Raw genomic sequence first — 24,502 nt, 5'->3', positions numbered from 1 at the left:
AACACATTTTTCTGCCCTTCCGGAAATTTCTCTCTCTCTCCTCCTGCCATCACTGGTTTCTGGCACCGTGGTTGTATTGTGCATAAAAGGGGCCTAAAATTTGAGGCCGAAACTTAGCAACAAGATTTCCTGTTCCCGTGCAAAGTTCCCTGACTTTTTTTGATACATCATATTCCCTGACTTTTCCCGGTTTTCCAGGTCTGTCGCCACCCTGTTTATACATATACTTCATATTCATCCCCATCGATAAACAAAAATCCTGTCATCCAGATAACCCACACAGACTATAACTTGGTTATCATTTGCATCTATAATCTTTCTCCAGGACTAAAAAAAAAAAAAAAAAAAGAAAACAAGAAAAAGAAAAAAATCTGGACACACCACAGACATATTTAATTACATAGATATCTATCGAGAGGTTTTCGATGTCTAGTAGACCTCCTAAGTGATTTGGGAGTAGCTGTACCATCGGTAGACGGGGCAGAAGTAGAATTCCTGCCTTCTGTCTGGACAATAGGCAGAGTGTGTTGCTGAACGTCTGGGGAAGATAAACCAGCTTATGTCTTCTTTGGAAGGGTTGTCCCATCTACAACGCATCCATCGAATGTGCACAATTTCCTGAGTTCCATCCAACATCTGAATTTTGTAGAGACAAGTACAATCTATTCTGCGGTGTACCACTCCTGGTGAAAAGGCAGGTCTCACAAATTTAGGGGATTGTACCCAGACTAAATCATCTTCTAATCTCAGTGAACCGTCCTTCTTCATTACTGTAACTAGTGGTGAAGCCCAATCCGAGTGAGCAATTGGTTCCACGATCCGGATTTAACTAATTCACCAATCTCACCTTCGATTTTTGAACGTAAACCATATGGAATATCGTAAGCTTTTCGGAAGACAGGAACAGCTTCTGGTTTCAATGGTATGTCCACTTTGAATGGTGTTACACACTTGGACATACGAGGTGTGGCTAGAAAAAAACTGGACTGATGTTGCTATCGACAAACGGCAAGTGCATCAAGGATAAGCGATGCATGTGTGTATAATGTGATATCTTGCCTATCGGCTGTGTGATTGCTCATGGTGCACGGCGTTTAGTTCTTCTGTAGCTTGTGGATGAAGTGAACCGTACATCTGTGCTCCGTCTGAAAAAAATTAAGTGTGAAAGTGGAACAGCTTATCAATCTGAAGTTTCTTATCAAACTCGGAAAATCTGCCACAGAAACTTATGGTTTGTTGAAGGAAGTGTACGGAGTTGTGTGTTTATCACACACTCATGTGTTTGAGTGGTTTCAAAGGTTTAGAGAGGGACGAGAAGTGATTGCGATCGACAAGCATCCTGGACAGTCTTGCACATCAAAAACGGAATCAAACATTGCAAATGTCGGTGAATTGATTTGAATTGTGTACCCGAAGGTCAAACTGTCAACCAACAATATTTCATTACGATGCTGACGCCCTTCGTGGGCGAGTTAGAAGACGACAATCTGATTTGTGAAAAAGCAAGTCATGGATTCTTCATCAGAACAATGTTTCTGCCCACACAGCATTGTCAGTCAAGGCTTTATTGGCTAAGTATGTGATCTCAGTGTTAGAACATCCATCCTATTCACCGGATCTCGCTCCATGCGACTTTTTTTATTCCAAAAGATAAAATCAGCACTGAAAGGAACCAGATTTAAGACCGTAGAATCTGTGAAAACAAAAGCGATGGAGGTCATGAACATGGTTTCGGAATATGATTTCCAGCACTGTCTCCAGCAATGGAAGATTCGTATGGAGCGGTGTATCGATAGTGCAGGGGGGAACTTTGAAGGGGATAATGTTAATATTGTACAAACTAAGCAATAAAAGATTTTGTAGCAACAGTCCGGTTTTTTCTAGCCACACCTCATATCTCCGTCAAATACTGAAGTAAAATCTTGTTTGATTAGTATGCGTAATTCATCTGTCTTAGATAACTGTGTAGAGTTCGACTTATAATAATTCTGATAACTACTAATTAATTGATTTCTCCACAAAAGATTAATTACATTCAACCACGATCGTCTGATTAAAGGATTTTGTAGTTTTTGTGAACAAATGATAATCAGTAGGCGGTAAGTGCTGCCACCATACTACTAGACATCTAGAAATACTTGGCCACAAACAGATAACAAATTATTGCCTACACCTTTAATCTCGTTATTAGTAAACTGAATAGGTATATTTGGAAAACACTTGTTTTGCAAATCTGAATTAAAAAGGGTAACAGCCCATCCTGTATCGACTTCCCATTGTATAATATAACCAGTAATGTTAAAATTTACCAAGTGAGGCTTTGCTGTAACTACATGTACAGTGTTGGAAGATGAATTACGATTGTTAGGACTAGGCCTAACCAGATCTAAATGATATAGCGATAAGACATCTAGGATGTTTTGCATTTTGTCTAATAACGAGTTATCATTCATTGCAAGTATTATCCTTTTGTAATGGTCGAGACTTATTCACGGTAAAAACTTTGAACCGATGTTTCTTCCTACAACATTGATGCCAGTGACCTTTTATCCTACAATATGTATACCTAGAATTCTTTGCCGGACATGAACCTATTCCATGACTCTGTGTACATTTAGTACAAGGGTGAAAGTGTTTACTATAATCCAGTGAGGAGTGTACTTACTTTAAATGAAGAACTTGCCCCGGCAGACTGATTCCGAGATGGAATTGTAGTCGGTCTGTTGCCTGTCACATTGCATTTATGTTTCCCTACTGTCCTGCTAACATAAGAAACATCTTTCGTAATTTCATCGTGGACGAACATTCTAGCTTCTTTTTCTAATGATTCCATTTGCAAAGCAATATCCTGACTTTTACAAAACATCAAAGAAGTGTCAGATAATAATTTCTTTCTAGTAGCCTCGGGACAAATTCCCACTATCAACTGTTCAACTAGGCTTCTTCTAAATATTGATTGTATGTACATTTTAGAGCCTGTTGCTTAAGCCTAACCATGAACTCGGCTACTGATTCACCAATCTCTTGCACACATTGCCTAAACTTAAATCTTTCAACATACTTATTGGTCTTAGGCTTAAAATGAGACAATAGCTTATCTTTCAGCACTGAATAAGGCTGTAACTGTACTTGCTGAGGAGCCAGCAAATTTTTCAATACTTTAAACATGGTAGCTCCAATTACCGAAATCAATAACGGCACTTTATGTTCCTCAGGAAACTTTTGAACAACACATAATTGTTCAAAACGAAGTAAATAATCATCGACGTCCTCTTGTTTCAGTCTGAAACTCTACAAATGTTGTACCTCATGATTAGAGCCCGGATTTATAAGCAAAATGCATATTCTTTTCCAGTCCTCTAATGGTAAGAAGAAAGGTTATACTTCGTATTACATAGCTTGATGAGCTACTTAACTAAGGTTGAAAGTGCTTATAAATGCTTATTTCTGCAGAAAATGGTCATGCTTGCTTAACCTTTTGGTGCCCAAGTGTCTCGAACGAGATACCCAAAAGTAATCCTCGGGGTACCAAGCATCTCGATCGAGATGCTGTGTCAAGGTCGTAGTTGTTACGTTATAACTTTTCTATTTTTGGCTAGAATATCGATTTTATTTTTTTATATTGTTCCTAACACATGTATTTAACAGAAATTGTTTTTTGCATTTTTTTGGTCTTCATGAAAATGGAGGGGGAAAGGTGGGAAAAGGTACTTCTCTTTTGCGGCTCTTTTCAACGTCAAATTTTTGCCAACAAAGGAAGACCGGCTTTGTTGTTCTAAAGCAATGCTTTTCACGTCCTCCTGCTATCTGCGTTCGAAGGAAGCTTGTTTATAAGTATCCGATGTCAAAATGAAAGTTTTTCATATCCTTATTTTCGGGGGGGGGGGGGCGGGGGGAGAAACCCCTTTTTTTTAAAAAAAAAATTCAGGGGATTTCCCCCCTTTCACCCTCCATATGTGCGCCGAATGTGAATAAATTATATATCGTCTGAATCTGTGATTCATTCTGCGTACAATGGTATATCGTTCATATCTCCAGGGCAAATAGTCTCTGAGCTAAAGTTATTTCAAGGTACCACTGCATTTTGAAGCTTGTATCAGTGGCATGCCGACAATTCCTTTTGGGGGTATAACTCAAGTTACATTGGTCATATGATGATAATGCAAATATTTTTGTGTTCCTTACATGTTAGCGATCATTTCCATATGCATGTCGACACTGTCATGTACTTTTTGCTTGAGGGGAGGGTGGGGGAACACAATTTTATTTTCCGAAATTTTGGAATTTTGAGAGTTAGCCCCCTCCCCCTCGCCACATATATGCCGAATTTGCAAAAATTTCATATAGTCTGAATCTCTGGTTCATTCCGCGTACAACGGTATATCACTCATCTCTGTAGGGCAATTAGCTTCCGATCTACACTTATTTAATTGAAACTCTGCATTTTGCTCAAAATCGGCTCGGTACCCAGAGGCTTACTTGTGAAAAAGGTCTTGGGCATCAAAAGGTTAATTTATGATTTTAATTTAAAATAGCATATTTTACCCAAATCTGTCATATTTCAATCCTATTTCAATCACACGACGGCATTTGGATGACGAGATCAATAATATATTTAGTGAGGACGGCAATGTGTTATTTTGTTCCTTGTGTGAAAAGAGTGTTCCTGCAAAGAAAAAATATGACATTGTGCAGCATATTAATACAACACGACATAAGGAAAGGCTTAAGAAGAAATCTAAGTTAAATCAGCAACTGATTACAAGCAATGTAGGTGAACAATCGAGTTCATGTGATACATTTTCCAAAGACTTGTGTTTAGCATTAGTGGGTGCCTACATTCCGTTGTGGAAATTAAATAATGTGCAGCTTCGTAAGTTTTTAGAAATATACACAAACAAAAGGGTGCCAGATGAATCCACATTGCGGAAAAACTATGTACCACATTGTTTTCAAGATTTAATTCGTAATATTCGGGATGAACTGAAGCACGAAAACATATGGATTTCTACAGATGAAACCACAGATGATGCAGCAGGACAGTGCGTGTGTAGTGCTGTGGTTGGTGCTATGAAATCAGGCAGGAGATCATTTCTTCTTAACATACAAATACTTGACAGAGTAAATCATTCCACTTTTGCAAAAGTTCTTTACCCTAAATTAGTTCACCTGACGTGCCTTGCTCACGGTTTACATCGGGTCGCTGAAACTGTTAGAAGCCATTATAAAGACGTGGATCTTCTTGTCTCCAGCGAGAAGAAAGTTTTTGTAAAGTCACCAATTGGAATCCAAAAATTTCGTGAACTACTTCCAAATTTGTCTTTACCTCCTGAGCCAGTTCTAACTCGATGGGGTTCGTGGTTAGAGGCTGTGTCATACTACGTGGAATATTTTTATGAAGTGAAAACAGATTTGTATACCTTAAATGCAGAAGATGCAGCCAGCATGGTCACAGCCCAGGAATGTTTTCCTAAAAACAGCATCCAAGAAAAGATACAGTACATCCATAATCAATTTTATAAATTACCTGATATTAACACAGTTGGAAGCTCGAAATAATCCATTGCAACATTCGCTTTCTCTGATTGGTGAAATTTCAGTAACGTTTGACTTCAGAAACTCACGGTGTTGCTAAATTGCATCCGACAAGCTCAGTCAGGTATTACAGAAAAATCCAGGTTACAAAACACTGTGTAAAATTAATAAAAAGATTTCTGGTGAAGAAACAGACATTGAATAGGAATTCACCGAAGAAGAACTGTAGTGTTTGTTATTTGCACCTGTAACGTCATGCGACGTGGAAAGATCATTTTCACTGTACAAATCATTCTTCACTGACAGATGCAGGAGATTCACAAAAGAAAATCTCAGGATGACCTGAAAATATGCTATTAAAAGGCTAAAGAATAACAAAGCACCTGGCATTGATTTAATACCAGCTGAGTTAATTAAATATGGTGGAAATTCATTAATATGTCAAATTCATAAATTAATTTGTTTAATATGGAATAAAGAAGAAATCCCTCAACAGTGGAAAGAATCCATAATTGTTCCTGTGTTTAAAAAAGGTGATAAAATGAACTGCAATAATTACCATGGAATTTCTCTACTCTCAACAACATATAAAATATTATCTAACATTCTTTTAACAAGACTAACACCATATGCTAATGAAATTATAGGTGATTATCAATGTGGATTTAAACGTAACAGATCAACTACAGATCAAATTTTTCACATCAGACAGACACTTGAAAAAAAGTGGGAATATAATCAAAATGTCCATCAGCTATTCATTGATTTCAAAAAAGCACATGATTCGGTCAAAAGAGATAAATTATATAATATATTACTAGAGTTTGGAATACCTAAGAAGCTTGTTAGTATGATAAAAATATGCACCAGTGAAACAGAAAGTAAAATTCGTGTGGGTATTAATATGTCTGAGAAATTTACAATTGATGATGGGTTAAAACAAGGAGCTGCATTATCTCCATTCCTCTTTAATTTTGCCTTAGAATATGCTGTAAGGAAGGTAAAAGAAACTAAAGAAGGACTAAAATTAAATGGTGTGACTCAGTTGTTAGCATATGCAGATGATGTAGACTTATTCGGGGATGATGTGAATAGAATTAAGAATAATGCTAAAATATTTTTCAAAACTGCTAAAGAGATAGGTTTGGAAGTTAACAAAGAGAAAACTAAATACATGCTTACAGGCCGAAACCAAGTGTTAGGTAATAATCAAAATCTAATTATTGATAACAACTCGTTTGAACCAGTTTCCAAATTCAAATACTTAGGAGTAATATTAACAAATGAAAATTATATTAAAGAGGAAATAAAAAGCAGGCTTAATTCAGGAAATGCATGTTATTTCTCTCTTCATAAACTTTTGTCTTCTCGTTTAATATCTAAGAAACTAGAAGTTAAAATATACAAAACAGTAATTTTGCCGATAGTATTATATGGATGTGAAACTTGGTCCCTTACATTGAAAGAGGAACATAAATTGAGAGTATTTGAAAATAAGATCCTTAGGAAAATATTTGGACCTAAAAGGGATGAGGACACAGGTGAGTGGAGAAGGTTACATAATTTAGAACTACATAATTTGTATTCATGTCCAGATATTATTAGAATAATTAAATCAAGAAGACTTAGGTGGGCAGGCCATGTGGCACGAATGGGAGAGGAAAGAGGAGTTTACAGGATTCTTGTTTGGAAACCTGATGGTAAGAGACCTGTAGGAAGGCCAAGACGAAGATGGAGGAACAACGTTGAGATGGACCTAAGGGAAATCGGTAGGGATGGAAAAGAGTATATAGATCTTGCTCAAGATAGGGACAGATGGAAGGCCTGTGTTGCTGCAGCCATAAACCTTCGGGTTTAAGAAGGCTAGAGAGTTAGTTAGTTAGTTAGGATGACCTTCCTTTGAATAAGGTAAGAGATCTAATAAACAAATATTTTTCAGATTTCCATGTATTTGTTTATGTTTATTTGGTGCTTATTTTTTTCATTTTTTGTGCTTATTAACTTGCTTATTTTACTGTTTGATTGTGCTTATAAATCCGGGCTCTACTCATGATGCATAGTAAAATAATGTCATTCTGACTTAAACAGTACTCGTACACATCCTGCAGACTCCACCACAAATGATTGACATAAATGATTGATGACATCTCGTTCCCCGTTGTTTAGACTTGCTTCTAGTTAAATAAAAGTCCTTACACAACTCCAAACGATGATGACACCAGTTTAATTGCATTAAAATTAACTCATAATATACAGAAGGTCGTTTCACATCCATGGTAGCAAAGTTAGAACCCACCTCAACTTAAGAAAAACCGTTACGCTACCAGCGGTGTTGCTCCATGTGATACGCCTGTCTTCCATCAATGGGCCTGCAGCCGAGTTTCCACTGGAGGAGACTGCATTGAAGAACACATTGGTTCAAACAATCCCATTCCTTCTGACAAGCTTTCCAAAGACCTTCAATTGTGCGGGGCCATCTGCTTCCCAAGGCTCGTTTCAACATCGGAAACCGACAAAAATTCATGGGATTTCACAGGGATGTCTGTAAAGGGGATTGCATGAATGCCCATTTCACATGCGATCCGATCCATGTATGTCTGCGTGGACTTTGCTATATGACTGGATGCCTTGTCCTGGTGAATGACAACGCGAGATGTGTCGCTGCCATAGAGAGAAGGAATATCATGTCTGTAAAGTGGCTTCAAAATATTCATCTGGTAATAGGCTGCATTTATTTTAGCCTTTTTGTCCACTCTGCGCAGTGGAAGTTCGCCGTTATAGCAGTAACCACCAACAATCATGAACCCAGCATGAACTTTCAGCACATGCACGTACCCACTCAGATTGACCTCTTGCATCACGTGGACGATAGTAGATGGCCCTTCTTTTCTATCACATCCCGACAGATACACCCATGCTTCATCCAAGGACACCACATACTTCCAGCGGTCCCCAGCCAGATGGCGTTCGTAGAGCTTCCGACTGTTGGTCTTCCTCTCCTGGACTTGCGAGACACGCAGCTTATGGACTTGAGCCTTGTGCTTCCGCACAAGTTGTAAATCTGGGGCTATGATGAGATTTACATTTGTAGGGGAACACTGCACTGCCTGTGCAATTGCTCTTTGCATTGCAGGGTTTTCACGTCGCATAAAGGATCTCACATTCCGCACAACATCGGGAGAATGCTTGGGCTTCCAATATGTCCGAGGCCCACTTTGACTGGTTCCAGCAACAGGTACGGTGCAAGCTTTATGGCGATTCAACACTGCGTTGATGCCCTTCTTTGACACATGAAAAACTTTCATCTGGCACTGTTTAATTATTTGGCTATAAACTATAACCAACGTCGGAAAGGGCACAGATGTACCCCTCCCAAAAGACTGGAATTTTCGGTGCCATATAAACACTCACTCACACACCAACCGTCTTCTTTGCAAGTCAACACACAGTACATTCGTACTACCGGCTCTGGCTGCTCTGTGCTGTGCCTACGTGCTGCTCTCTGGTGATCGAAATCGTTACCATCGACATGAAACAACCTTCTGCAGCACAACATAAACACCTCATTTATACATATACTTCATATTCATCCCCATCGATAAACAAAAATCCTGTCATCCAGGTAACCCACACACACTATAACTTGGTTATAATTTGCATCCTTTACAGCCTAACATACAACTTGCACAATGAACGCCTCCATATTTCAACAAAACATAAACAAAAGCCTAACGATATTTCACATCTAACAGCAACGTCTCACGAGAGATTGATAATCTCAATACAATAAAGGAGTGCACGTTAACCATAATAAGTAATTGTGGATTAGCACATCATTAAGCAGTCACCCCCGTTTGGTGAGACAATTAGTGGAGAAATTTACGTTGGCAATAAATGACGATATCTGATTTGATATGTTGTTGGTCACGAACCCTAAAATGTGTTCTAATTTTTATAAATGTTAATTTGTAATAACCACAAAATTCCATATTTACATCTATTCTTGAGTAAATGAGCATCAATGACGATTAATGAAAGTAGTAGATGAAATTATCAAGAAAATTCGTAAGTAGAGAGAAAAGTAGTGTTTGAGCACAGACCTTACCTTTAAGCAAAATTGTTGAAATATCGCTTTTTAATATCAATTTTGAGTGTGTTCAATAATCTCCTAAACGTTTATATTTGCATTTGAGTATTTCTTCAATTAAGTATGTAATGTAAATTGGTCCTCATACATTTACCATTAACATTGATGTGTAATGTTGATATTGCTTTGGATTTTGAACTTAAAAAAATATTATCCACTTTATAACTTGTTGAAATCGTGTGAATATAATGTTTTATCTAACAATAAAATTGTTATTAAATTAAATCAAGAATTTAGCTTTGCTTATTCCCAGAATTGTGTTGATCAGTAAGAATATACATACAGTAAAACCTCGTTAATCCAGACCCTGATAAGCCGGACTTTGCTTAATCCGGACAGGCAAAAGGCCCTAAAAAAAAAAAGAAGCAGAATGCAAGGTTTTAAATGTGGCTAGAAGTCAACAAGGGAACTTCCCAAAGGAAAGGCAGTCAACCACTGATGAAATTCAGTTTCCCGCAGACTTTGTACTGTACTCTATAGTGTATTTAGGCCTATGCCATTTAAATACACCATAATAAATGTGTTTTGTTGCTATAAAGGGAGTTTTAATGCACCTTCTTTTAGGTTATTTCAGTTAATCCGGACTATCATTAAACCGGTCAACGTATCACCCCCATTAGTCCAGATTAACGAGGTTTTACTGTATTTGAAGGTATTGCACAGACAAAAAAGGCATTGGTTTGTTTGAGTTAGTGTGTATATAATCTAGTGTTATTTTTCATGTTCTTAATTCCTAGAAGGTTATGCATTTTTGGGAAAGTGTACATTTGAAGAATTCCGGTTTGATTATTGGAATAATTTGATAACTTGCTATTTGAAGGAGGTTATATATTTTTAGATTCTCTTTACTGAGATTGAAGTGGCCGTCAAAAACATGCCGTATACCATAGCTTTTGTGCTACTAGGTTGGGAGGTTTGTCTTGAACGGCCTCCACACACAACTTCCTCAGTAAACTTCATTCATCCACCCATCTAGATGTATTAGAATTACTGGTAACTGATAAAATTATCATCAATTTTATCAATAATCCAATGTGCCTATATTGTCCAATGCAGTATCTATTAATCCATCCATCCTATCCTTACTATGAATAGACTGCCATCTTTCAAAAAACATGGGTACAATTATCATTTATTCAATAACTGTTTACCGACTCATATTCAGATGTACAGGCACTGTCACTTTCATGTTGAAATTACTCTACAAAAAGTCAATAGGGTCGTTACAGCATGAAAGTAACATTCACTATACATGCTAACCCTTACACACAGCCACTTACCTGGATAGGTGTTGCACATGTATAAACACAATTCTGATGAACCATTTGTAGATTCTGCATTAAGTTAGCCGGTCCATATGCCCAGCCTATTTTCCAGCCGGTTACACTGAATGTTTTACCAGCAGAGCCTATCGTAATGCATCTTTCCCACATTCCAGGAAGAGTTGCTGAAATTATAAAGATATGCATACAACAAGGAATAATGACATAAGATGATGCCTATTGTATTAATTAAAATGAAAGGTAAACTACTTCAACTTTTGAAGCCAACCTGACAACTAAACTAAAGGCTATGTCATTTAATGAAACGAAGGAACCCTGCTTAGATAGAATTGACATTGATATGAAGTTCACTGGTTGTCGAGGTTGAGGCAGAAAAACATTCCACAGTTTAAAGGTTAACAATAAAAACATGAGCAATGGTATTCCAAATTTGATTACACAATATGAAAGGCCACAGAATCTGGTTTTTGATTCACTTGATTTTGAAAATTATATTGTCTCAATGGTGGCAGTTTTTCACGATACAAATTTCAAATCAATTTTGGAAGTTTTGCATCACTCACTGGGTGAGTTGCAGCCTTATCATCGCAATTTCTTAATGTGTGTGCACCTTCAGTTCATCAATGGTTCATGGTTGATTTTGGTAAACATCAGCCTTCAGATGGTCAGCCAAGTGATTGTCACCATGTAATGAGATCAAGCACAAAGAAAACAGTTCTGTCAATACATCCATCCAGATTCTGGCTGTGTGGGCAGTGGTCTCACACGGTTGAAACCACACATTCCGATTTTCAAGTGTGGCAAGTGAGCTTACTTGCACATAACAAGGAAAATTCACTGCAAACATTTGGCATTCTTCATCAAGAAAATAAGGATTACAAACTCTGGAGCCAATCAAGCGTAGATGTGTTCTGCATAACAATCAAGGTTACAAGTGCAAGGCTTTAAACAGGACACACACACAAGATATTAAAATGCTAGACACTGTAATACTACCTCGACAGTGTAAAAGGCCCATGCTTCTAAAAAAATGTAAAACACTGGTTAAATCTTTGTCATTTGCCAACATGGATGACAGAGTCAGGAAGATGAAAAGTTGAGTGAGGACATAAAAATCTGCACATGCCATCAAGAATATGCTGAACACTTAAAATAATATTACATACTTGTACATGGCAAAGCAGGAGGTCCAGCAAGTAAAGTAAATTGCTTCCCTGTGCTTTGCACCATGCTATGAAGGCATTTAGGGAGTGTGGCGAAGGTGGGGGTGATTTGATCAGCACCATGCCCTTGACCACCCCAGAGTTACCCACTTTATACGATGATGGGTGGGCACCGGAGCTGCTTGAACAGGTGGAAAAAATCCCAGTTCTTCCCCACCAGGGAACGAACGCGGGACTTTTGCATGGTAGTCATATGCCCTAATGACTGAGCCCTTACAGCAAATACCTGTGTGTAAGATTGCAGTGTCCTATGTAGGGCTTGACAGCATGAAGCTTTATCCCATTACGTTAATTCAGTCTTTCTGCCAGATGTCAAGAATTAATAAACAAAACACATTCTGAACGTCCCTCGTTGGTAAAAGGTGAACAAACACATCACCTCTGCATTAGGAGACCTCTTTAGAAGCACCAGCTGCCTAGAAAAAATAGCCTGCATCAGCAGCAAATGATACTGATTCGGGCTACATTTTCGTGCACAAACCAGCACTTGATTGATTTAATGAATTAAAATCTTTAGGTGCGTCGGCACATTAGACCATTTTGTACCCTTCAATGTATGTGGGGAACATACCCATATCTAAAAACCTTACCTAAAAATTTAAAAAAAATAAAAGTGGGGTGTAAAAGGCCCCTTTAAAAAGGTTAAAAATGCAGGTTGTAAATGGACCTACATAGGACAAACGAGGGTTGCTACAATTTTTTGATTATGAAATTCCCTGACATTTCCAGGTTTTCAAGTCTAAAAATTAAATTTTTTCCAGACATGTTTATTATCATGATTTTACTTTTGAACCTTGTGTTTTTCAATTTAATACATAATCCGTTAATTATTATGAATGCTCACTTTCACAACTGTTTACTTTAGCAAATTTCATTCTACACACACATGAACATGTGAAAATATACGAAGAGTAAAATGTAAAATTACAACTGGCATCAAATGTATTGGGTACTACAACCACGTGCATCTTTCCTTCAGGTTAAGGTAACAGAGTTCCGCAACCGGTGTGCCGCGGCACATTAGTGTGCCATCACAAGGTGAAAGGTGTGACGTGAACTTTTACCTACTATTGTAATATTGTAAGAAATTAATTGTCGCTTTTATGTAAGAAGGTGCTTGTTTATTCTTGCTGATAACTATTATATTTTCATAGAAATTAAATGTAATTTATTTACTCAATATTGTTATAGTTTGCTCATCCTATATGTATTCTCGCCTGTAATATTGGGCTGGTTTGATGGGTTACAGGCGGCAAGCTTTGTGTTCACCGCAAAGAAAGCCATGTAAGACTTTTAGCAAGCGTTTTAGCGGCCCGCACCAATCATACAATAGAGCTATTCAAGTGAGTTCTTTGTTTGTAACACTGCATCTCTTGTGTACGTCTGGCTGTTTTCTGCCTGTTTGTTGGCGCTTCTTAAACTTTATTGCTCTTTTCCTTCGACGAAGGACCCACACATTGTCAGACAACAATTACAGTATTTCAGATCAGTTCTATCACAGCTGTGCTCTGCAGTAGTGCGAGTATTGGATTGCTACACCAGTCTTACTATTTTCTTTTTTCGATATGGATAAGTTCCTTGTACAGAGTGGTTCGTCCTCGAGTGCAAGTAGTGAAACCATCGAGCCCGAAAAAAAGAAACAGAAAGTAGTTCACCAGCAATATAGTGATAACTATTTATCTTACGGTTTTTTTTGGTGTGGTGACAAAACATGCCCAATCCCTGAGTGTGTTGTGTGTGGTGAAAAACTCAGTAATGCTGCTATGGTTCCCAGTAAATTAAAACGACATTTGTCAACAAAACATTCCTCTCTGTTAAGTAAAGATGTGAATTATTTTCGTCGGTTGTTGGAACAAAATAAAAAACAAGTGACTACGTCGGTACGTGTTTCGCAAAAAGTACAGGAAGCTAGCTATAAGGTAGCCGAACTTATCGTAAAGGCCAAAAATCCAAACACAATAGCAGAAACGTTGTTAATGCCCGCGTGTAAAGAAATGGTAAAAATAGTCCTGGGTTCAGAAGCTGCTACTGATAAAAAATTCCTCTCTCTGCTGACACAATCAGCCGCCGAGTTAGTGACATGTCCAGTGACATCGAAGACATTATGAAGGAGAAAATAAAGAGCAGTCGAAAGTTCTCACTTCAAATCGATGAGTCCACCGATATTGGCGGTCACGCACAACTTCTTTCCTACATAAGGTATGTTGACGGGGATGTAATTGCAAGTAATTTCTTCTTTTACAAAGAACTACGAGGGTCACTATTTATATTTTGAGCCTAACAATGAAAAAACAGGAATTTGGCATTGAAAACTGCTTTATTGTTTTTCGAAGTATTCTCCTTTATGGTCAATACACTTTTGCATTCGTTCGAACCATTTGTCAAAGAAGTTTTTCCAATCTTCTTGAGACACCTCCATAATATGGTTTTTGAACGCATCAACGGCATCTTCCGCCGACGAAAATCGTTGTCCACGCAATTTATTCTTGACATTCGGGAACAAGAAGAAGTCATTGGGTGCCAAATCAGGACTCTACGGTGGATGACCCATCAATTCGATTTTTTGACTGTTCATAAAGTCGGTTGTTAGACGAGATGTGACAGCTGGCATTGTCTTGATGAAGAATGATCCGACGGCATTTGTTTGTTTTCCGTATTTGACCGAAGACCTCTGGCAAACAAATTGTTGTGTACCATTCAGAGTTGACCGTTCTACGTTCCTCTAAAGACACAGTTGCCACATGACCAGTTTTCCCGATAAAACAGGCGACCATTTGTTTCGATGTGCTTCGAGCGCGAACAACTTTTGTTGGATTGGGTTCATCTTGAAACACCCATACAGTCGACTGCTGTTTACGTTCCGGCTCATATGCATATATCCATGATTCGTCACCTGTTACAATCTTATATACATCTTTTGAAGCACAACGATTGTATTTATTGAGCATTTGTTTGCACCAATTGACGCGAGCGTCTTTTTGAGTTTTTGTCAAATTGTGTGGGATCCAACGAGAACATACCTTTCTCACAGCTAAATGATCATGTAATATTTTATATATGCTGGTGGAACTAATGCCTATGGTTGCCTCAATCTCACAGTATGTCACATGATGATCTTGCAGTATTAGGTTTTGCACAGCATCAATGTTTTCTTGAACAACAACTGATTTTGGACGACCTTCGCGAATCTCATCGGTGAGCGAATGGCGGCCACAATTAAATTCCTTATACCAGCGTTTCACAGTGGCAAAGGATGGGGCTTCATCGCCAAATGTGAAAGTAAGTTGATCGATGCACTCTTATCTTGATAATCCACGTCGAAAATCGTAAAAAATCATCACATGAAAATGTTCACAAGTTAATTCCATTTTATTGTTGTCGTGCAATCTCCAAGGCAACATAAACAACACAAATGAAGCTATTGACAAAACATTTGAAATACGTTATGGTCAATAATGCCAGACGATTCCGTGCAAACGTCAAATCGCGCCTAACTTCAATCAGTGTTGCCAAGGCTCAAAATATAAATAGTGACCCTCGTACCCGAGCGAGCAACCGGTGAAGAAATATTTCGTACGACTAATGAATATGTGGTCCGTAATGAATTAACATGGGAGGACTGTGTTAGTGTTTGTACAGACGGAGCCGCTTCTATGACAGGCCGAGTGAAAGGATTCGTGGGTGAAGTACGCGAAGTAAATCCTAACTTACGAACCAACCATTGTTTAGTTCACCGCGAAGCCATTGTTGCTAAGTCTTTGCCATTTCCTCTGAAAAATGTAATGAACGAAGTAGTAAAAGTCGTGAACTTCATCAAATCGCGGCCCCTAAATATGCGGCTTTTTAACATTTTGTGTCAAGAAATGGGATCAGAGCACACTACACTTCTGCTACATACAGAAGTATGATGGTTATCTCAAGGTAAAGTGTTAACGCGAATGTTTGAACTTAGAGGAGGTACTTTCATTTTTTACTATTGAGGGGCATGAGTATGCGGATTTATTTATAGATGATGAATGGGTATCTAGAAGTTGGCAACTTAGAAGTTTGCATATCTTTCCAATATTTTCGTACACTTGAATGAACTAAACAGAAAAATGCAAGGTAGAAACGAAAATATTCTGACTAGTATGGATAAGATTCAAGGATTTATTAACAAGTGGAACTTGTGGATACAGAGAATTGAAAATGGATCGCGTGAGATGTTCCAAACTGTGTGGCCCCTTGCTGACGATAACAAGCTGTTGATGGACTTAATTAAAGAACATTTAGTACTCTTGCAGCAGACTTTCAAAAAATATTTTGGAGAGAGCGTTGAAGATTTTGACTGGGTTCGTGATCCATTCAGTATGGATTCGAAATATCTTCCGAAAAATTTACGCTTACAAGAGGAACTGGCAGATTTGAAAGCAGACAGAACATTGAAATTAAATTTTTTGGAAGTTAGTGAATACCCGCCTATCTCCGAGATGGCAGTTAATGTGTTATTACCATTTTCAACTACTTATTTGTGTGAACTGGGCTTCTCGACGTTGACTGCAATTAAAACATCAAAGAGAGAGAGACTGAAATCCATCGATGAAGAAATGAGGCTTGCCTTGTCAACGATTCCGCCACGAATCAGCCGTCAGTGTGCATCTAAGCAGGCTCAAGTATCACATTGAAGGTATGAGTAGAGTTATTTACTTTAAAATTCGTATTAGAAATGTGTATTTTCTACAGTGAATTAAAGTTAATAAATTTTTAATAAATGCATAAGTCTATTCATGTTTTATAATAATAATAATAACAACAACAACAACAATGATAATAATAATAATTGATTACATAACGACATAATATTTCGTAATTATATTAAGATTCATATGATTTTGAGGGGACAGACATTTTGGTGTGCCGTGTTGAGTCTAGGCCCGTCTGGGGTGTGCCGTGAGTAAAAAAAAGGTTGCGGAACACTGCATTATTTCACCATAACAGATTTCCACAATATAAAAACAACAAGAAAAGTTCATAAACTTTACAAAATTTTTCATTTTCTGGTGGATTTTTAGTGTCGTACAAAATGCTGTTTCCTTGCTTACATTTCTAAGTACAAAGCATCTGGAGAAATTTTTGTTCCATATAGGAATTCTATAGGAAATGCCAACAAAATTAAGATATATAAAATAATAGATGATAACCACATCTTCACAAACCTTTTCGATAATTATGATCGTATTGTCAATATACTTTAGTCATCAATCAGATATCTGGACTGCAAGTTTTACTTTGATATTCTTTCTAAAATCTAGCATTGGCTTTCTTCGAAGATACCATAATTTTGGACAAGACTGAGAACAGACGAGGGGCATGTCAAAAAAAAAAAAAAAAGGGCCGATTCGTTATTACAGAGAATAAAATCAAGCGAGAAAATTTTTATTTTGGTGCTATACAAGTGCATACCCTGGCTATTTTTCTACATAGTCACCATGGCACTCCAAGCATTTTTGGTACCGTGGAACACGTTTACGTAGACCTCTGCGTAGAAATCTACCGCCTGCAATCTCAGCCAGTCAAGAACTGATGTCTTGAGAACTTAACTATCATCGATACGTTGCGAAGGAAGCCACTTTTTGAGGTGAAGGAACAGAAAGTAATCACTTGGGGGCAAGATCAGGACTGTATGGTGGGTGATTAAAACATTCCCATTGGAATTTTTGAATTGTCGCAAGAGTACGGTCAGCTGTGTGTGGGCGTGCATTGTCATGAATAAGCAGAATTCCAGACCGCAACATTCCTCTTCGCAGGTTTTGGATGGCACGTTGCAGATTAGACAGTGTTTAGCAATACACATCTGCAGTGATGGTTCGTCCCGGTTCCATGAAGGATTACACCTTTTTGGTCCCAAAACACGGTGGTCATGATTTTGCGATGTGATGGTGTTTGCTTCAATTTCTTCAGTTTCAGTGAACCGGAGTGACACCATTGCATGGATTGCTGCTTCGACTCACCAGTGACGTATGATATTCAGGTTTCGTCTCTAGTCACTATGAGAGAAAACAAATCATCCCCATCCATGTCCCAGCGGGCCAAAAAAATCAAGTGCTGATTACATTCTTTCATCTTTGTGAGTGTTTGTCAACATTTTTGGCACCCACCTCGCACACAGTTTGCAATAACCCAGATTGTCCGTTACAATTCGGTGCAATGTTTTATCAGACACATCCGGAAACTTCTTACCTAGATCAGTAATGGCGAAACGGTGATTGGATCTTATCAACACGTTGCACAAGGTTGTCCGTCTGAACGTCCTTCCCGAAAAGCAAGGCCTATTACAGCAGCCATTTCAACTTCCTGCTACTCGCACGTACGCACCTCCACACTGAGAAATATATACCTCTGTTGCAGACCCATAGGCAAACTTTAAATAAATTTTCTCTCATGTTATACCCTGTATACATGTGTGTGTGTGTGGGGGGGGGGGTATAGGAGAGGGGGGTAGAGAAATTTGCTAATTTTGTTACGAAATGCAGAAGAACAGCATTTTCTAACCTACGAGGGGCGTATCATAAAGAATTACACTTTATTGTATTCGATACATACAGACATAGATACATTTAATCGGCTATATGCACTTTCTCAACATAGTCCCCCTGGAGCTGTAGACACTTACGCCAGCGGTGTGGAAGTCGTTCGAGACCATTTTGAAACCAGTTCTTTGGAGTTGTGTGCACCCATCGCTGGACAGCCTCATGGAGTTCCTCACAATTGTTGAAATGGTGACCACGCAGGGGTTTCTTCATGGCGCCAAACAAGTGAAAATCGGATGGTGCCAAATCGGGAGAGTATGCTGGATGTGGTAACACCTTGAAACCCAGTCGGTCAACAGCAGCTGTTGTTTCACGACTGGTGTGCGGCCGGGCATTGTCATGTTGGAGAAGCACACCTTTGCCCCATTTGCCTTGCCTCTTCTTTTGAATTGCACGACGCAACCGCGTCAGTGTTGCCACGTAGACTGCACTGTTAACGGTGGTTCCCCTCGGTAGCCAATCAATGAGGATGATGCCATCACTATCCCAAAACACAGTGGCCATTTGTTTCCCAGCCGTGGGCGCTGTTTTGAATTTCTTGGGTGGGGGGCTACCCTTATGTTTCCACTGCATGGATTGGGATTTGGTTTCCGGTTCGTGGTAATGCAGCCACACTTCATCACCTGTCACAAGCTTCCCCATGAAATCAGCTGGATTCTGGTCGTAAAGTTCCAAAAGCTCCCTGAAAATGTCTACGCGTTGTTGTTTGTGGTATGCGTTAAGACATTTCCATACCCACCGAGCTGACACTTTACCCATTTTCAAGTCACTGTGCACAATGCGTTGCAGGGTTCGTCTGCTTAATCCCGTAATCCTCTCCACTTCCGTAAACGTCACATGCCTGTTCTCCAATATGACATTTTCCACACACGCGATGTTTGCGTCTGTTTTCACACTCGCATGTCACCCTGGACTCTTTCCCTTCTCCGTCGACGTTTGACCGTTTTTTCAGCCAGTTACCCAATTATACACCGTTTTCCGTGACACTGCATACTCGCCACACACAGCCAATAACCGTCTATGGATACGTGCCGTTGTTTCCCCTTCCTTCCACAAAAACCAACTCGTCCATCGTTGACCACGTTCATCTTGTTCCATGTTGTCCGCAACAGCACTCGTGACGTTGTGCTTCGACGGCTGCACAGGCCACAGACTACGCACTGTCACACGGTGCTGCCACCTGGCAGTAGACAAGGTACCTATGCGCCCATCCTGCGCAGTGCGTGGAATTACGCCATTTCATTTTGCATTAAAAAAATAAAGTGTAATTCTTTATGATACGCCCCTCGTATATGTATGCAACCACCTAACAAATATTTCCAGTTGACACACATTTGTTTGTCAGAGAGCGAAAAAGAAATATTGTATGATAGGGGCAGACTACATGTGTGCATAATGCAAACAATTCAAATAGCCTATGAAAAGCAACATGTGTGTGGTGTTGATAGATGAGGGTTCACACCCATTCTGCAAAGTCCTTGACTTTTCAAGGTATTTTACATAACTGTGTAATGATTTAATATGCTAAAAAAATAAGAGTTACATTTCAACTTTGTAAGTTAATCAAATGAATCACGTTTGTTCAAAATTCTTGAAAATAAATGAAAACCTTTTTATAAGCAATATTACCCAAAAAAGAAGATTGTTGAGAAGATAAAACAAAACGTGTTTTCGGTTGTAAATTCTGCCAAGCAAAAATAATTTGTTTCCAATGACCTCAGTCCTAGGCTTGTTTTCCTGACTCCTCCAGTTGCCCAGGACTTTGGAGTAGTGCGAACTCTGTAAATAAATTATCTGAAGGGAACAGCTAAGTGACTTCACCCTGGCAGTGTGTCTGCTGGCGAAATATTGTTTCTATGGTGGGTTTTCGCTTCTAGAATATTTTTCGACAGTAAAAGTAAATGCTATTAAAAGAAGCTATTAAATGGGGTTGCATACATGTGGGATAGAAAAATGCCATTTTCAAAGACTTGTAGCATCAGATTTTTTGGCCTTGATGTTTTCTGCACACTGTGAAAGTTGTCTGTTCACTGTTGTACGGTCACACCACTGTGTATTTATGTTCAAGATAATTACAAGTAGAAAAGAAGAAAAGTTGCAGAAAAACAAATTCCGATTGACAGAATTGCGTAAATAATAATGTACTTAATTTGAGTGTTTTGGACAAATAACACAATATATGTTAAAAGTACTTCAGGCAATTTTTTGCCCCCAAAATCTAGGAACGATTCTGCTGTGAAGTGGATTCTACATTTACATAATATTAATTAACCCAAAGACATTGAGTGGCAGAATGGACATCAGTTGCAGAAAAACCCTGATGTCTGAGAAAGAAAACAGTTTTTTTTTATTTTTCTGCTCAGTGGTGGCGAAAAGGGATCACAGACCTTGCGGTGCGGGTGGACAGCTAATGCCCCTTATATAGTTGGTTTTGTATTGCAGTCATTGAGGAACCTTATATATAGAAAATTCCCCTCTATTCTAATTATGTGAAACATTTCTGACCGAGCCAAGACAAAAAGGTCGGGGCATGGATTAAAAGGAATGGACTGTCCCAACTAAATCGGAATGCCTGATAGCGTTGCATCAATGGCTGTAGAACCAAAATATCCCAATATTGCAGACTGCAGACTTCTATAGCCTGCCTCTGTCCAGAAACAACCTATTCATTTGTGCAAGGACAAAATCGAAATTCATGTAAAATTTGAAAAACCATGAACGTAATTTTTGTAGTTCAAATTAAAAATTTTCTTGGCTGGGGAGTGGGGCATGCCCCCCCCCCTTCCCTTGGGTACGGGCCTGTTGCAGGCACAGAATACTAATGCATGCTTCCGTGCACGTGCAACTTCGTCAGTGTTGCCAGTCCCAAGTTAAAAGTTATGTTTTTTTTTTTTTAATTTATTTATTTATTTACATGAGCCTCGTAAGAACGAAAGAAACAAGTTTCTAAACTGAATCTTTTTTGGGAGTGGAATCACAAGAACCTAATCCAGAAGTGGAAGTAAACTGCTTGTTCATTTTGCAACTATTTCTCTTGCAGACTCCAAAATGCACATACATTCCAGACTATCTGCAAATTCCCTGGCATCTCCCTCTTTTCCAGGTTTTCCAGACGCTAGCAACCCTGACAAACACAGCACATTAAAAAAGTTAAGGATATTGAAAAACTACCTTAGAAACAGTGCAAGAGGCCTACTCTTCTCAAAAATTTAAAAACATTGGCTAAAACACTGTCATCATCTCCCAACATGGATGACAAAGTGTTGGGAAGTTTAAAAAACTGTCTGAGGTCATTAAAATCGGTACATTCAAGAATGTGCCGGACACTTAAAACAACGTTACAAGTAGGACACAACGGAGGGTCCTGTCCTTGCAGCAAGTGACGATGTGTGAGACGGCTGTGCCCTAGTCAGAGCCACGTTAAGATGACTTCTTGGTTGGAGGAACGAGACGAGGAATGCCAAGCACCAGTGATGGGCTTGATAGCTCAAAGCTTGTTCCCCCTTATCTCATCCCACTCTGCCTGTGACATGTCCTTCCCGCACGTATGAACAGACTGTTGAAGTACACCATCCCGCCTGGTATATATGAATCTTGTAGCTGGGAGTTACGGGATTAATGGAAGTGTATGAGAGAAAGATTGTGCTGTTACTGTTTTTTTTTTTGTGAGTTTCGTTATGATGTACAACTTTGGTTCTTTTTAAATTGCATAATCAAAATAAATAGATTCTGAATTCATATGTTGAAACGTAAGTTCTGTGTTTTTGTTTCTATTTACTGCAAATCTTAATGTTTTCATGCCCTGGGAGGTATCACGCGTATACCAATATACATTCTCATGTTGCTCATTCTCAATTTGTATTGAGATAAATATATTATTATGGTTATTAATATCCTATGGTTGAACCTCACATGACCGTGTCAATAATTTGGCTTACAGAACGTGGGGCCACGAATACATTCATTGTACATTAATCTGTTGACTGAGAACTTTTGATACGCAACAATGGAAAAGAAAATATTAAGAAGTGGAAGCAAAGCTTCATATGTTGATGAAAGCACAGTTCACGTGTTTTGCTGTGAGACTACATCAAGGCTTGATGATACGTTTGTTTGCATTGGGTGTCACAATACTTTTCATTTGAATTGTGCAAAGCTAAAGGCACCAAAGGAAAGTAATTCTCCTGGTGAATTAACATATCTCGCATGCAAAGAAAAACTTGCAGTTCCTGTTACTGCTGATTTGCTCGCATCATTGCAGCGAATGTTGGAGGCAAAGTCCAGAAACCTGGAAGCTAAAATGGCAGAAAATTCTAGTAATCTAGAACTTAGAATCCAGGAAAGAATTACGGAAAATGCTAATAATCTAGAATCTAGAATGTGGGAACATTCTGATACTTTGGACGCTAAACTCCAGGAAAATATGAATATCTTGGAGCACAGTTTACAACTAAAACTGGAAGAAAGTAGTAGAACCCTTGAGTGCCGGCTAGAAGGAAGGATTGAGGAGAAACTGTCCCAGAGTTGTTTACAACTCGCTGCATCCAATTCAGAGATGGGACGGAGGATCGAACAACTGACTCTGCAAATGTCTGAGGGACAGCAGAAATTGAAGGAAAGCCTTGAGGTTGAGATGGTGAGCTTACGTCAAGCATGTCAGTCAAATTCTCAGCAGCTGGAAACTAAACTCCATGAAACAGTTGTTCTGTTGAAGGAAGAAGCTGAGCAGACCAAGGAGAACTTCCGAAAGGAAATCACTGAAACGCAGAGCGGCTTCAGGGAAGAAATGTCCAGAGAGTTGGAAAACCAGGTGACTAGTGTGGCATGTCAGCTGAGAGAAAACCTAAATTTGCGAGTTGTAGAGACGGTGGCGGAAAACCTTAAAGGAACAGAGAGTCATAGAGACGGTGGCGGAAAACCTTAACCCTTAGTACGCCGCACGGTCTGACGAAAGTAAGCCCAGTGTCGCCGAGGCTTTGAGCGGGAAATTTGAATTCGTATACATAATGGAGAAAAATCGTAATAACTCTGGCACTATGGGACCAATCTACTTCGGATAACTTTTGTTTTGCAGGCAATACATCGGTGCATGCAACCACGTAAAATTTGGATGCCCCAACCACGGGGGGGTTACGAGCGAGGGCTGCATCCCCCCAATTTCAATGAAAAAAAAAATGTGGAGTTTGCCCCCTCTTCTCCAGCTACTTTGGGGAGAAAACCGGAACTTTTGCTTTTTTTTTCAAAGAATGGACCTTCCGCAACAGAATGAAACTTGATTCATGTTCGTGGGTGCAATACAATTTGAATAATAAGGCAAAACGTAAAACTCTAGCGAATTTTAGCCAATTTGCATATTATTCATAAAATTGTTATAACTGACACTATGGGACCAATCTACTTCGGATAACTTTTGTTTTGCAGGCAGAACATCAGTGCATGCAACCATGTAAAATTTGGATGCCCCAACCACGGGGGGCTTACGGGCCGGGGCTGCATCCCCCCAATTTCAATGAAAAAAATCAAAAATATGGAGTTTGCCCCCTCTTCTCCAGCTATTTTGGGGAGAAAACCGAAACTTTTGCTTTTTTTCAAAGAATGGACCTTCCGCAACAGAATGAAACTTGATTCATGTTTGTGGGTGCAATACAATTTGAATAATAAGGCAAAACGTAATACTCTAGCGAATTTTAGCCAATTTGCATATTATTCATAAAATTGTTATAACTGACACTATGGGACCAATCT

At 38.9% G+C, this 24,502-nt stretch overlaps 1 protein-coding gene across 3 annotated transcripts in view; it reads right to left on the bottom strand.

The window, feature by feature from the left end:
* Positions 1-24,502, bottom strand: part of Kyat (Kynurenine aminotransferase) — a 73,211-nt gene that overhangs the window by 20,114 nt on the left and 28,595 nt on the right. For all 3 annotated transcript variants that reach the window (XM_083109935.1, XM_083109934.1, XM_083109936.1), the window contains exon 6: positions 10,963-11,129. In XM_083109935.1, coding sequence (XP_082966061.1) covers positions 10,963-11,129 — 167 coding nt within the window. The remainder of the gene's footprint in view (positions 1-10,962; positions 11,130-24,502) is intronic.

Source organism: Lepisma saccharinum, chromosome 23 (genome assembly GCF_977018435.1).
Source record: "Lepisma saccharinum chromosome 23, izLepSacc3.1, whole genome shotgun sequence".
Taxonomy (NCBI): Eukaryota; Metazoa; Arthropoda; class Insecta; order Zygentoma; family Lepismatidae; genus Lepisma; species Lepisma saccharinum.
Note: the sequence above shows the minus strand (reverse complement) of the source record. Positions and strands in the feature narration are given on the sequence as shown.